The sequence below is a fragment of the Sinohyriopsis cumingii genome, chromosome 11 (assembly GCF_028554795.1).
Source record: "Sinohyriopsis cumingii isolate HCF-2022 chromosome 11, ASM2855479v2, whole genome shotgun sequence".
Taxonomy (NCBI): domain Eukaryota; kingdom Metazoa; phylum Mollusca; class Bivalvia; order Unionida; family Unionidae; genus Sinohyriopsis; species Sinohyriopsis cumingii.
Genome location: NC_142971.1, coordinates 35,260,859 through 35,274,680, shown reverse-complemented (window position 1 = coordinate 35,274,680; position 13,822 = coordinate 35,260,859). Strand labels below are relative to the sequence as shown.

The 13,822-nt window shown below is 34.3% G+C and overlaps 1 protein-coding gene across 1 annotated transcript in view; it reads left to right on the top strand.

Moving 5' to 3' along the window:
* Positions 1-10,388, top strand: part of LOC149787911 (metabotropic glutamate receptor 3-like) — a 100,300-nt gene extending 89,912 nt beyond the window's left edge. Inside the window, exons 4-5 of the mRNA XM_089974159.1 lie at positions 5,884-6,055; positions 9,808-10,388. Coding sequence (XP_089830285.1) covers positions 5,884-6,055; positions 9,808-9,923 — 288 coding nt within the window. The 3' untranslated portion in view covers positions 9,924-10,388. The remainder of the gene's footprint in view (positions 1-5,883; positions 6,056-9,807) is intronic.
* The last annotated feature ends 3,434 nt before the right edge of the window (positions 10,389-13,822 follow it).

Here is a 13,822-nt window from a genome sequence, read left to right as displayed (position 1 = left end):
ATCAAATTGTGTTATGTTTTGTAGTGAAGATGTCTTTCTTATAGCAGAAGTAATAGTTTTTGGTGTGTTATTTGATATAAAATAATATTTTCAAAATGAAAAAAGTCCCTAATATGAGACTCAGTATCTACAGCAAATAAACGTATATGCTTATTCATGTTGTATAAATGTATGCTGACTGTTAATAACTATCAGTTACATACAGGTCTTACTGAAATTAAAATCTTCAGTAATCATATAATACCTTTACTCATAATAAAGCAATGTCAAGCTTTTGTGAGATCAAGATGACTTCCGTAAAGGAAAAGGATATAATAATCATTACGATCGAGCAACATATATTACGGAAAGGAATGGAATGAAGGAAAGATTGCATAGGTATATTTCAGAATAAAAATTTTGGAGCCCCCAACTGAAATCGGAGCTACCAGGAGTTTTTTTTTAATGCAGTAAAATCGTGCCTGGAAAACAAAACGCGCACGATCTAAACTATAAAAAAAAAACGTGCATGATGAGGAGGAGGAAATCTGATTGTAAATATTATCATCATCATCATCATCTATAATTTGGACACATTGAAAGATCTATTCTGTTCATTCTGATGAGGTTAAGGGGTGGGGGCAAAAGAAGAAGAAAATTAAATAAGTCAAAATATGGAAATATAGATCTGTATAACACACACAAGGGGAAATAAATTTCCTAAATGGGATCAGAAAGTAATTCCAAAAGTGATATCGCCACTGTAGCGCTATCATTTTTCTCCCACTGATGTATTTAAATATCTCATGATGAGATATATAATGATAAGAACTGGCCCACTGAAACTTATATTTTATTATAAAATACATGCTGTACGCTACACATTAGGAGTAACGGTCTCGAATAAAAATCGGCATTGGTTTTCTAAATTGCTCGAGATTATTATGATAATTTGAACAGTTTGCATATCTTTGCAAAACCATAACCCGGCTGTAAGTGCAGAATACTAACACTTTTTCGAAGTCCATCGTGTCATGTGACTGGGCTGCTGATTAATGCTCGGCATGTTCGTGGATCAGTAAAGCCGCTATTGTCACATTTACAGATGATTCCGATGCAGATGGACACTAAATTCGTGTTTACATTATATACTAACCAATACGCAAACAGTTTTAGAAGCTCCAATAGAAGCCTTTTTAAGGCTATTGTCTTGACAGTATCGTTGAAAGATACGAGATTAAGTTTATTTTAAAAACTCGATTCAATAGACAAGCATCGTAATTCTTTTTTTCTCTCTCTCTCACGAGCGAAAGAACAGTAAAAACTGACGTGGTGATAAATGATTCACATTATACCAATGACTTAATGCATGGTATACCTAAGGTAAAAACAGAAGTTACTTCAGTGACTAACTACATGTTATATCTAAATTTAAAACACAGAATCTACTTTCAGTGGCTTAATGAATGGTGTATCTGACATGAAAACACAGAAGCTAGTACTGTACCAAAGACTTATCTGCGCTGTATATTTGACATAAAAAGACATCGACAGCACAGGGCTCTCTGACATCATCCAAAGCAATATATCGATAACACTTGATTAAATTTGGAAATGCAAAAAGCAACTCTTAAATAGAGGCAAATGTGTCCATTACTGAGTTATACGACGGCGAGAAAATAAAAGTTCTCAAGTGTGACAGATGAATATTGACATTATTGCTGAGGTTACGCTAAAACCCAGCCAGAACCATCGAGGGAGAATTATGTGTCATCATGCTTCTGTCTTAGAAGGTTTGTAACCTATCACTGCCAGACAAATTGCTCCATCGCCTTATTCTATTACCGATTTAGAGAAAAGCAAATTCGCTTTACATTGGGCTAATTTCCATTTATCAGGGGTAAGCTCTTGTATGAAAAAAATCTAAATAAATTGTATATCGAACAGTTTTAATTAACTGATTTGAATCTCCAAATGATGAAAGTATTATTTCTTGAACTTTAAGAAATTGTCAATATTTACAAGTTTTTAAAAAATGTGAAGATTTAGTAGAAGAATGGATTTTATAGTTGGCACCTGTTCTCACGCATGCACGATGATTTTCAGTTACTTTTGTATTTCAGTGACAATGTTAAGAGCGGTCAAACTTCGCAAGTATATTTAAGACAAGCATGAAAAATTGCACACTTACGCATCTTCTTGTATAGAAACTAAACTTTTCCCCACTTGAAAATTGAAAGCGTATTCCAAGGATTCCGTATCATCCAGTCATTACGAGAGCGGTTGTTTTCGATCTTCTTGCCGCGCTTTTATTACCGATGCTACGGCCTGGTTACATTTCGTTCAAACCCATGATGTCTGACCTCAGTTCTAAAGCTGCAAACACGGCCGACCAATTATTAAAGTGAAACACGGTCAAAACTCGGCTAAAACACAACTTTGACTTGAGATATTAACGTTGTTGTTGTAGTTGTTGTAGGGTTTAACGCCATTTTTCAGCACAAGATAGGCTATACATGGCGGCCAGTATTAATGGTGGAGGAAGAACCCAGGAAATCCCAGGAAAGAACCACCGACCCTCGAGAAGCTACTGGCAAGCTTTTTCACATACCCACAATGGCCGAATCCGAGACTCGAACCTACGCAGACAGAGGTGAGATGGCAGTGATCCGTAACGGAGAGCGCTTTAGACCACTCGGTTAAGATATTAACGTGTGACTGTCTTAGTCGCATAATTGGTTAGTGTTATAATATGGTATTTAATGGAACATTATCTTTCAAAAGTATGATATTTGTTGTTGTTGTTGTTGTTATGGGGTTTAACGCCATTTTTCGGCACAAGATAGGCTATACATGGCGGCCGGTATTAATGGTGGAGGAAGAACCAGGGAAAACCCCGGAAAGAACCACCGACCCACGAGAAGCTAAGATATTTGATGAAACATTATCTACCAAATACTCCTTAACGCGATTCCGAATGCTTTTTATTGTGGTAGAATTTCTTTCAAGTTTTCTTGAGTTCCAAAATATAATCATGTAATGCATTATGGGCTTATGTCATATGTTTGGAGACTCCTATAAACAAAATTGTGTCCTCAATGCAACGGATTCTCTGACAGGACAAGAATAGAAAAATGACTGTTGAAGTTTTATTTGAAGACAGGACGGTGAGATTTTACAATATATTATAATTTATGCAGCGTCGTATTAAATCTAAATCAAAAGAAAGAAATGTTATGGATGAAAAGGAGACAAAATGTAACTCAATGATTACGTTGCTCTTTTCGCAGAATATTTTTTCGGGCATGTACCTATCCACGTAATTCTATAAATACTCTTAAAGAATACCACACAACTCTATCAGTGTGTGTGTGTGTGTGTGTGTGTGTGTGTGTGTTTCGTAATTTTTGTCTTGTTGCTTGTTCCTTGAAAATTAGTGGGGGTTGTGGGGACATAATAAAAACTGTTAACTTAACAAATGTCAATTTCATTTAGATATATCCTTTCTCGTTAACAGAGACGACAGTTATTCGGTTATTAGGTCAACGTAAACAAAAAAGGATATCTCGAGTCGTTTTTTAATTGTCCACATATCATGTTGTCGTAAGAAGACATATGCAGTTCATTTAAATTAATTAATCGTCTTGTTTAAGTACATGAGTGGCGGATTCATGACAGAAATATGCCAAAATACAGTAATAACTGACATTCAAAATTGAGCTGCTGTTCAGTGTACCATCGAATCACATTTTATCATGACATCAGATTTGCTTGTTTTATTTTCTTTCAACAGATTAAACGCGTCTCTGACACGGTGTACCAAGGTTAGCAGATAAATCATTGGCTCATTTTATACATTTTTTCTTATCATACACTGGCAAATTGTTTAATATAATCAATGGATTTCAAGCTGAAGAGCTAATAGTTACATATGGTTAGAAGGTATTTTATTGCTGCCTAGAAAAGTAGACTTGCAATAAATAACTTACTACACTGTATGTGTATTGAGAGAGAGAGAGAGAGAGAGAGAGAGAGAGATTTTACATAACTTTGCAGGTGGTCACGGTAAATGCGTTTAAAATACATTACAAAACGACTGTGTCAATCAGACCGTTTTACTACTTTACATGCTACATCCAGAACGAACTAGCCGCTGTGGCTCAGTGGTTAACATGCCGCATTCGGAACCAAAATGGTGCGTGTTTCAATCCTACGATCGGACCTGCCTGGATCAATTACCATGGTGTGACCGTGGTCTATGGACTTTACTCCAATCGCCACGGCATTAAATAACATAGTGTTGATGTGCCGTAAAGCACAAACCAACCTTACTTTTAGATTTAGAAGCTGACTCCATGAAAGCATATTCATCACCAAATTTGATAACGTCGTTCAAAGTAATTTAGGTATGGCCACAGCATGCAAAACAACAAAAATCACGCAGTGTTTGAAAGTTTAGACACCACTGAGACCGTTAAAGCTAACTTTACTTCATCAGTTCTTTTTAAGTTGTATTTCAAGCTTTTTTTGCTTTTTCTCTATAACTCGTGTTCGAAGTGCATCCAACTGCGAATAGTGCAGAAACAAATTTGCTGTCGCAGATGCTCTGTTTCTCACGTGAAATTCACGCTTCTGTCACCGGAAGTTAAAATGGCCGCTTTCCTGCAGAAACCCCTGATTTTGCTTTGACTTCGTTTATCGAATGAATTTGCTAGAAGGTGATGCAAAGATAGATTTGTTAAGTCTCGAGGCAGCAACTCTAGAACTGTTATTGACTTTTTATCCTTTTTGACAATTTTCAGCTAAAAATGACAGACATATCAATTCAAAATAAAGCTGACACATGGGTCAGCCGAAATGTACAAGCAATAGTGCTGTGTACAGTCGTCAAGAAGGAGTAGTTTGGCATTAAGTCCAATGTATCGAACATCATAGATCCGATCTGCAGGCGCATTATGCGCACGCAGGTCGGTGAATATGCCGTTCACAGCTGAATACAAAATATCAACGTGCAAATACGCGCACATAAGGCAATACAAGTGCAAATATTGTTTGAAATGGTCTTTATAATGAAAACACGTTCTTCACCGGTATATTTCTCTAAATTGCCTAAATTTTCTATTCCTCACATGTCGATGTTTATCTACATATTCTTCTAGTGGAAACGTAAGTTTTTTGATCCCCTTCTGTTCTGTCATGGCATCCAACGGCTGAATTGGCTGCGATGTGCCTCTCGTGTAATCGTGATTATTCCCCTAGTGCAGGACATTAATGTGTTACTGTTATCTAAGAGCTCAATCAGCCATAACACTTTGCCAACACGATTACTTTCTTCCATTTCCATTATTGATTAAAGTAACAAAGAGTTTGCCACCTGAACTAAAAGAATATTATATGCCGCTCATTTTACCTGCTTCTTTGTGGTTCGAAAGTGGTAGAAACGAAAACAGCAACAAAATTTGATAACTGTAGAATCTATGCTTTATATTCTGAGTTAGGGTTTAACAATTACAACTTGTACGTGTATGCACATAAAATGTTCAAAGTGGTCAATCGTCCTGAAATTTATTTGTCCCGCGCTTGCCAGAGTTAAAACCTGAATCCATTAAATTATATTCGTCTGTGAACGTGTTGGTTTACATTCTAAGTTCAAGATGGAGAGACTTCAAAAGTCATAGCTTGCTGTAATTTTCTTCACAATTTCAGGATTGTAATTTCATTTTGGATCTGTAAAATATGGGTATGGCTAGATGGTGTGGCGATGTACAGATAATTTCCTCTCCAATTTCTTGCTACCATTATATGTGGCAACTCGTCATCTATGATGGTCTAATTATAAATTACTTCTTGTTTGAATCCGAAGGTTTACTTGAGGTCATGCCTGTTTTCTTTCTATTTCTTTAGGTTCAGATTACAACGCTGTGTGTGTCAGTCAGCTTGAGCGCTACTGTTGCTCTTGGGTGTCTCTTTGCACCAAAAATATATATCATAGTGTTCCAGCCTGAGAAAAATGTACGGAAACTAACGATGAATTCATCTCTAAAGAAAATGGCAGCCAGCACACTTAATAACAGCGGTATGTCTCTGCTTCTTTTTCAAGTAGGTCATTTTCAGCAATATCAGTCATTAGCTGCAACTCGCGCTTGACGTAACTATGCTATACTGTAACATGGTATGGTCGTGCAACTCGTGCTTAACACTGACTCCATTGCTCACCTCCTTTAATAATACATGCCCTATTACAATCTCTAATCTTTGTGAAACTCGTGCTTGACATGGTTTACCGTTAGTTATAATGCATACTCTATTACAACAACTATTCATTGTGAATCTCGTGCTACATAACTTACCTTCAATAAAAATGCACACCATAATATAACATTTAATAGTCGCTAAATCCGTGTTTGACATGGACTATCTGATTCACCTCGTATAATGATGCATGTCCCATTATTAATCATTGTGAAACTCGTGCTTGGCAAGGTATTGCCGTTAGTATTAATTGACGCCATATTATAATAAGTTATGGCCATGAAACTTGTAATTGTTATGGACTATATGATTAGCTTGCAGAAAACCAGATAGTATTCTCTAAACATTCCTTTTTAATACTACGCTCTTATAAAAATTTCAGAGACTAGCAGAAGAACCAAAGCAAATATGTGTTATTCTATTTTGAATCCAATGTAAGTTTTAAATTTTAACAAAAAACCAAATCTCTGGACTTTAGGCTTGACTTCCATTTATGTACTCAAAACGTTTCCATAATCCGATTTCAGATTTATAACTCGACTATAAATCCACTACTTTCTCAGGGATTAAAACCCTTCTTGAAATATTGATCGTCGAAATGATATTTCCGCAAATCAATCATACAAAGAAACATAAAATAATAATACTTAATAAAGATAAATATTTAGTTCATATAGATAACGACACGGCAAAGTTAATGCACTATTTAATAACTTGACTTTATGCCTCAATTCACACTGCAATGGAAAAAGAATTTATTTGTAATCCTGATTAAGGTCTATATTAAACACATACAGTCTAATTATCTCAGAAGAACATGTTTACTGTCGAAATATCGGCATATGTCTCCAAAGAACACATTTGATGTCGAAATAATGGCATATGCCATTAGAATATGATTAATGAAATTCTTAAACGATAGGGAAAGCCGGTTCCATCTGTTTGCCAACTTGCAATGTTGAAATGTTATGAATCTAGTTCCGGACTAATTCCCACCCTTAGTATTTCTTGTACAGTCTTCTCAATACCTTGTTATATACGCATTCGGACCTTTACAAAATCAGATATTTTTCTCATTTGCACATAAATTAAAAGTGATAATAGAACAAATTACGAAGAACTGCAGCCATTATGTCTTACTTCGTACAAAAGTTCCAGTTAATTTAAAGCAAAACATTTCTGTAGTAGGATTTGAGGAACATAAAACATTGATTTTAATTGCCCACAGCTACAAGAATTATGTGAAAGACATCTCTACTGTCTAACAGAAAGGTACAAATCAAAACGTTTCACGTTAAGATACGCAGTTGACTGAAATATAAATATTCATATTAAAATGTCAATTATTGCTAAAAATGTACTCCTAATATGTTGTTTATATTCAGTTTGTATTGCGTGTTGGCTTTTGTCCATGATTATATGTTATATATGCTTATTTTGCATTGTGTGAATGACCTTTATCCATAACTGAGGGTTGGATAAACCTGTTTTACTATGTTTAAGCTTAGATACAGCCTTGATTTAGGCCTTAGAATTTTCCTGAGCCAAATTTTGTTTACAGTTTGATGGAAATTTCCATTAAGATAGTCCTCTTTCGGGTCTTCAGACCGTGTCTTAGGTTTTTATATTAAAATTGATTATCGTAAAATTACTCATTCATATCGTAACATCAATTTTTAGATGAATCAGTTTTAGTTGTGTTTCAAATATACTTGAGAGGATTTATTATTGAAATTATTCACTGTAAATACAAAGTGCTCGTTGTCTTGAGGACTAAATTTATATTTGGAAATTATTGTGATTTCATTCAAAGACATTTTGGATTATATCATTCTGATACATCAAGACAATTGGCACATTAGTACATATTAGACTACTTCCACAAAATCACATTTAAACTGAAATTCACTTCTAACACCACTGGAATTCCTTCGGAATACTCTATACTTTTTGACTTGTGATATGACGTTTAGACGTTTTGGGGATTCAATTCACAATACTGTAAATTCTTTTTATATTTTCACTTTGTGTTCCAGGGAAATAAATTATTTGTTGAAGTTTTCAAGACCTGGTGGTGTTTGCTCTTTTGTGTTACATAATTTGTGACCACAGAGTATTTGGTCTAGCATCTGATATTCTTTAAAATTATCCCAACTATTTGTCGACATTTTTATAACTGAGGTCTATTTTAGACTTGGCTTTGCTCTTCTTCAATCAATCGTGCTACATTTGTAAGAGAAGAAGCTGGGGTGGGTTATAAATATAATAGTGAATTTCAGCTATTTTTTCTAACACTTGCATTTTACAATACACGGATATAATATTTATGTATAAGAAAGAAATTAAATTTGGTGAAAGTCTTCAAGATTGACTCTTGGAGTGTTTATGAGAATGGTCTAACTTGGGTGTTGCAGTCTGAACATTGATTTTCGATTCGCTGTCTTAGCAAACAAAATCATTCCTATTTTAATCCTTTAGCTTTATGTATGGAAATAGGTCATGTTATCCTATGGATTTAAATGACGTGATTTGCTTATGAATAAGGATAATCAATTATCGTTGGCTGTTTGAATAAGGAAAAGGTGTTTACATTAACGGCGTGGTGATATTTCCTCGGAAAAGGACGCAGATCCACATAAAGGCATTTAGTAAGGTCTTAAGAACACTTCATTTTGAGTCAGACAAAAAAAGGGAGTTATAAATTTTTTTTAAAAATCCTAATAAAAGCCGAAATAGTTCATTTAAATGCTTACAATGGACCTTTAACATGCCTACTGTGATCTAGAAATGCCGTTATTTTTACCCTTGGTATTCATGAGACATTCTGCCGCGTTCGATTCATTTTAAGAAACTTTACCAGACTAGAAGGGTTAATAATATTTAAAACTAGAAAGGTTACGCATTAATCAAACTAGAAAGGTTATGTATAAATCAAACTAGAAAGGTTATGCGTAAATCAAACTAGAAAGGTTATGTATAAATCAAACTAGAAAGGTTATGTATAAATGAAACTAGAAAGGTTACGCATAAATCAAACTAGAAAGATTACGTATCAATCAAACTAGAAATGTTTGCTGGGGATATTTTGGGATTGGTATTTGTTGTGGGTAGGGGTGTTATTTTTTATATGTACTCATTGATAAACTGTTATAAAATGTTCTACTCGTCTATTCTGTAATTGCTAGTAAATTGCTTCATCTACTGGGCTGGGCGAATTATAAATAGTTATTGTGACGTCTATGCACCTTTTTTCCTTTGTAGTTACTTTCAAGGGATTTTTTAAAAAAAAAACGAGTATATAATAATACTATAGTAGCTCGCGTGCAAGTTTAGTTCTAAAGTTCCGTGCGTCGCTTTTAAAATAACTTTCAATTGACTGCTAACGATTAAACTCATCCACTTATGTGTCGCTAGATAGCGTGCATAAACTATCTTACGCTTATTTGGTACGCTTTTCCAGAAGCATTGCATCTGAAGTATAGTTCTTAAGCGGGTAACCAATAACAGGGTTTTGTTTGGGTGCGTTCCAGTATGTAAGGTAACGTTGACAACATAACACTGTTATTTCTGTTGCAGAAAACCCGGCTGAGTTGATGAAGCTCAACATGCAGAATTTTTGCAACCATTTCTCAAGTATAAATGTAACCACCACTGAAACAGAAACGGATAAAGAAAGCATGACTTCACTGTGACAATTCCAGAAAAAGTACCATCCGTAACAAATCGCAAATCCGGACAGCATGATCTCCTTCTGTCATTAGGGTTACCACAGACTTTGGAACGCCCATCCTTCTAGTTTACTGTCATCAAACAGCGATATACACTCCCCTTAAACTGTCAGAAATTACACATATTTCTATTATTAATGGGCTAACCGTGTTTTTTCCACACCTATCCACAGATTAGTCAAAAAGTGTGTACAGTCACCGGGGCATTGAAATTTCTGGATTTCTTTATTTGTTTAAAGTTGTTGCTGTCCAAAATACACAAACAAAATGTTTATTTTCTTTATAGTTCGCTGCTAGAGTGTGATCTTGACTTCTCCAGTTCCTGTTGTCGGTTATATAAAATAAAGTTTAGCGAATACATCACGGTACCATTGATCAAATATGTAAGGTGATCATCTATATATATATATATATATATATATATATATATATATATATATATATATATATATATATATATATGTATATGTATATATGTATGTATATGTATATATATATATATATATATATATATATATATATATATATATATATATATATATATATATATATATATATATAACATTACTTCTCATCAAGTGTGATGTGAGTCCTACCAACACCTCCAATCTCATTAAAACGCCCATTTGTAGAGAACTGTTCCGTTCTAACGAGTCTAGGCTTTAGTAAATTGCCCATGGATCAATGCAGTCCATCACTTGTTAAAACCGTCTATACTAGCTTATAAGTAAAAGCAAACTGCAAACAACAAAAATACTGATCTGCCATAGAATACTGAACCTGAAGATTATTTTCTGTTTTGTTTGTTCTACTAATTACTCCTAACAAACTGTACATAACCAGACCCGCAAGCGCATTATATGATGACAGGTCCCGGTCTGTGCAGGTTGCAGTTTGACTCTACTTATAAGGTTTTTTAGACGGAACGTACCATTTTAGATTTAGACAAGCACAGTGTCCAGGGCAGCTGAACTTTGGACTAGCATAGCTCGAAAAAACCTTCTTTTGTCGTGGGCGTGTTTTTCCAGTATTCCAAACGGTTAGTTATATTATCTCTTCTAATGCTAGAAGGGTCATCAACAAAAACGTGCGCCGTTTTCTTTATATTATTTAATGTTTGCATTTTAATCAAGCGTTTGAATGGCACCAAGCAAATTACTGACATAAGAAAGAAAAGATTAGAGAAGCCACCTACATTCAAAACGAGACAGGCCCAGATTTAGCATTCGTTGATTATACGCCAGCAACGTAAGATGTTTGTCGGCCTATATATACTGATTGATTGATAGTGTAGGGTCGGTGAATGGATTTTGGGGATTCGTCAAATAACGTATCTGTAGGAGATAAAAAAAATATTCCCAATAAGACCGTGATAAGAGAGAGTATGCAAAAGTACATTAATGTATGTTGGAATTTAACGTTCCTGCCCATTCATTCCACATATCAATTACATCGAAATGCTCTTTCAAGTGTGAACAATGTTTTTTTCGGACAGGAGCATGCTTGAAATTCATGGTTACAGACATGCAGCTTCTATGACATTTTCTATGGGGCACATTGCCATTGTTAAAGGTTGTGAATCTCCGTGTCCACATTTTTCATATAAACTGTTATGTATTTTATATTTTTAACCACGTAGTTTATATAGAAAATCTCCCCTGTCAAAGCTTTTTCTTCTAAGTGTTGTTCAGTATCTATATGTGGAAAGACGAACTTTACTCTTATCGCTTACATATTTGACATATTGTAAAGTGTTAAAATGTCTTCACTGCAGTCATTGTATTAGATTATATGTTCGTTTTTCTGGAGAAAATAAAATAAAATAAAATTGTATACCCTGAGAAAATGAAGAGATGCATATGCATGATGTTTGAATACATGCGTTTTTGTTTTCACCATATAGATATATGTACTGCAATACAAAAACATATGATGGTTGTATACAGTATCCTTGACAACATTTTATCGTTTAATAAGCAATTAATGAACGCACAAAACTGCAAATATGACATCATTATGTAAAGTCCCTTTATGTCACAATGTAAAATCATGGCTGAAAGTCCCTGACATCACTACATACAATCCCTTCTTATCACTAAGTGATATCATTACTGAAAGTCCCTTTATATCACTAATTAAATCACTTCTTACAGTCCCTTTATATAACTAAGTGAAACCACTACCTACAATTCCTTCTTATCACTAAGTTAAATAACTATTGAAAGTCCCTTTGTATCACTTAGTGAAATCACTATTAAAAGTCCTTTTATATGACTAAGTGAAATCACTTCTTATAGTTCCTTTATATCACTAAGTTATCACTACTGAAAGTCACAACTGAAAGTCCCTTTGTATCACTAAGTGAAATCACTACTAAAAGTCTATTATCACGAAGTGAAATCACTAAAGTCATTTTATATCACTAAGTGAAATCACTACTGAAAGTCCCATTATATCACTGATATACTTGAAGTGCCTTTATATCACTAAGTGATATCACTTACTCAAAGCCCCTTTATATCACTAAATGATATCACTTACTCAAAGCCCCTTTATATCACTAAATGATATCACTTACTCAAAGCCCCTTTATATCACTAAATGATATCACTACTGAACGTCCCTTTATATCACTAACTGAAATCACCACTGAAAGTCCCTATATCACTAAGTGATATCATTTAAAGCCCCTCTACACCCCTAAAATTAAACTTGCAAAGTTCACTTCTTTATAAAGCTGCTCATTGAATAAATATAAAAGCGATCTGCGTTATAGGGAGTGAGCCATAATCAGCAAGGTTGTATCCTACTAGTGGATTAGCACACCAAGAATTAATATTCAATCATGTCAAATTGCATTATAATTCGTTATCATATGCCAAAATCTAACAACAAAAATGAAATAAGCAGTCATGATAAAACAAGAATATCACCAACTGAATGTGATCCATATACACGCATGCATTATATTAGTTGCAGCGGTATATTGAAGGGATTTGTGGTGAGGGATTACTGTAGGTACATATGTCAGATATGCCAGAATTCTTATGATTTCAGCATCATTTTGTTGAGAAGTGTAGCTTTTAAATTGTGGTGCAAATGCTGTTATCATCTGATGTTCGTGCACATTCACGGTCTGCTTTAAATGTCGTCGTTATTTATAACATAGCTTGAATTTAATTGTGCAAACTGATATGTTCCCATTTTGTTCCCATTTTGTTATAACGGTGGTGATTATTCTCGAGGTTCTTTAGTCAATTGTCAATTGTGCATTTCAGCAAAATTTATACCGAACATAGTGAATTGCTTAATGAGCAAGCATTATAAGAATTAACTTTTGCGCATTTTTGATATTTCCAATAATATGCAAATGTTGATCTTTAATTTTCAAATTCACAGCTTTGCTTGTGATATAGCTACTACGAACGTACATAGGTACATTCGTACGTATGCATGTATGTATGTATGTATGTATGTATGTATGTATGTATGTACGTGTGTGTGTGTGTGTGTGTGTTTGTGTGTGTGTGTGTGTGTGTGTAGGTATGTGTCCGTGCTTAAAATGTGTCTTTTATCATTAACATCAAAGTATCTTCACTTTTGCGTGAAATATATTGGATTTTATTTTGCGATTTGTTTAAAAAGAGAGGCTGTAGTCGCCATATATAATTTGTTTATTCTGCTCTTCACCTAATCAACATATCAAGGAATGATTGCTTTAAAAAATAAATTTCAAGTGCAAATTTTGCATTCAAGACTACACGAATACTCCATTAGTCATTTTATAGTAAATTTTACAGGAATAACCTAGCGTCATTTTTGTATTGAAGATTCCTGGAATACTCCAAGAGTCATTGTGCATC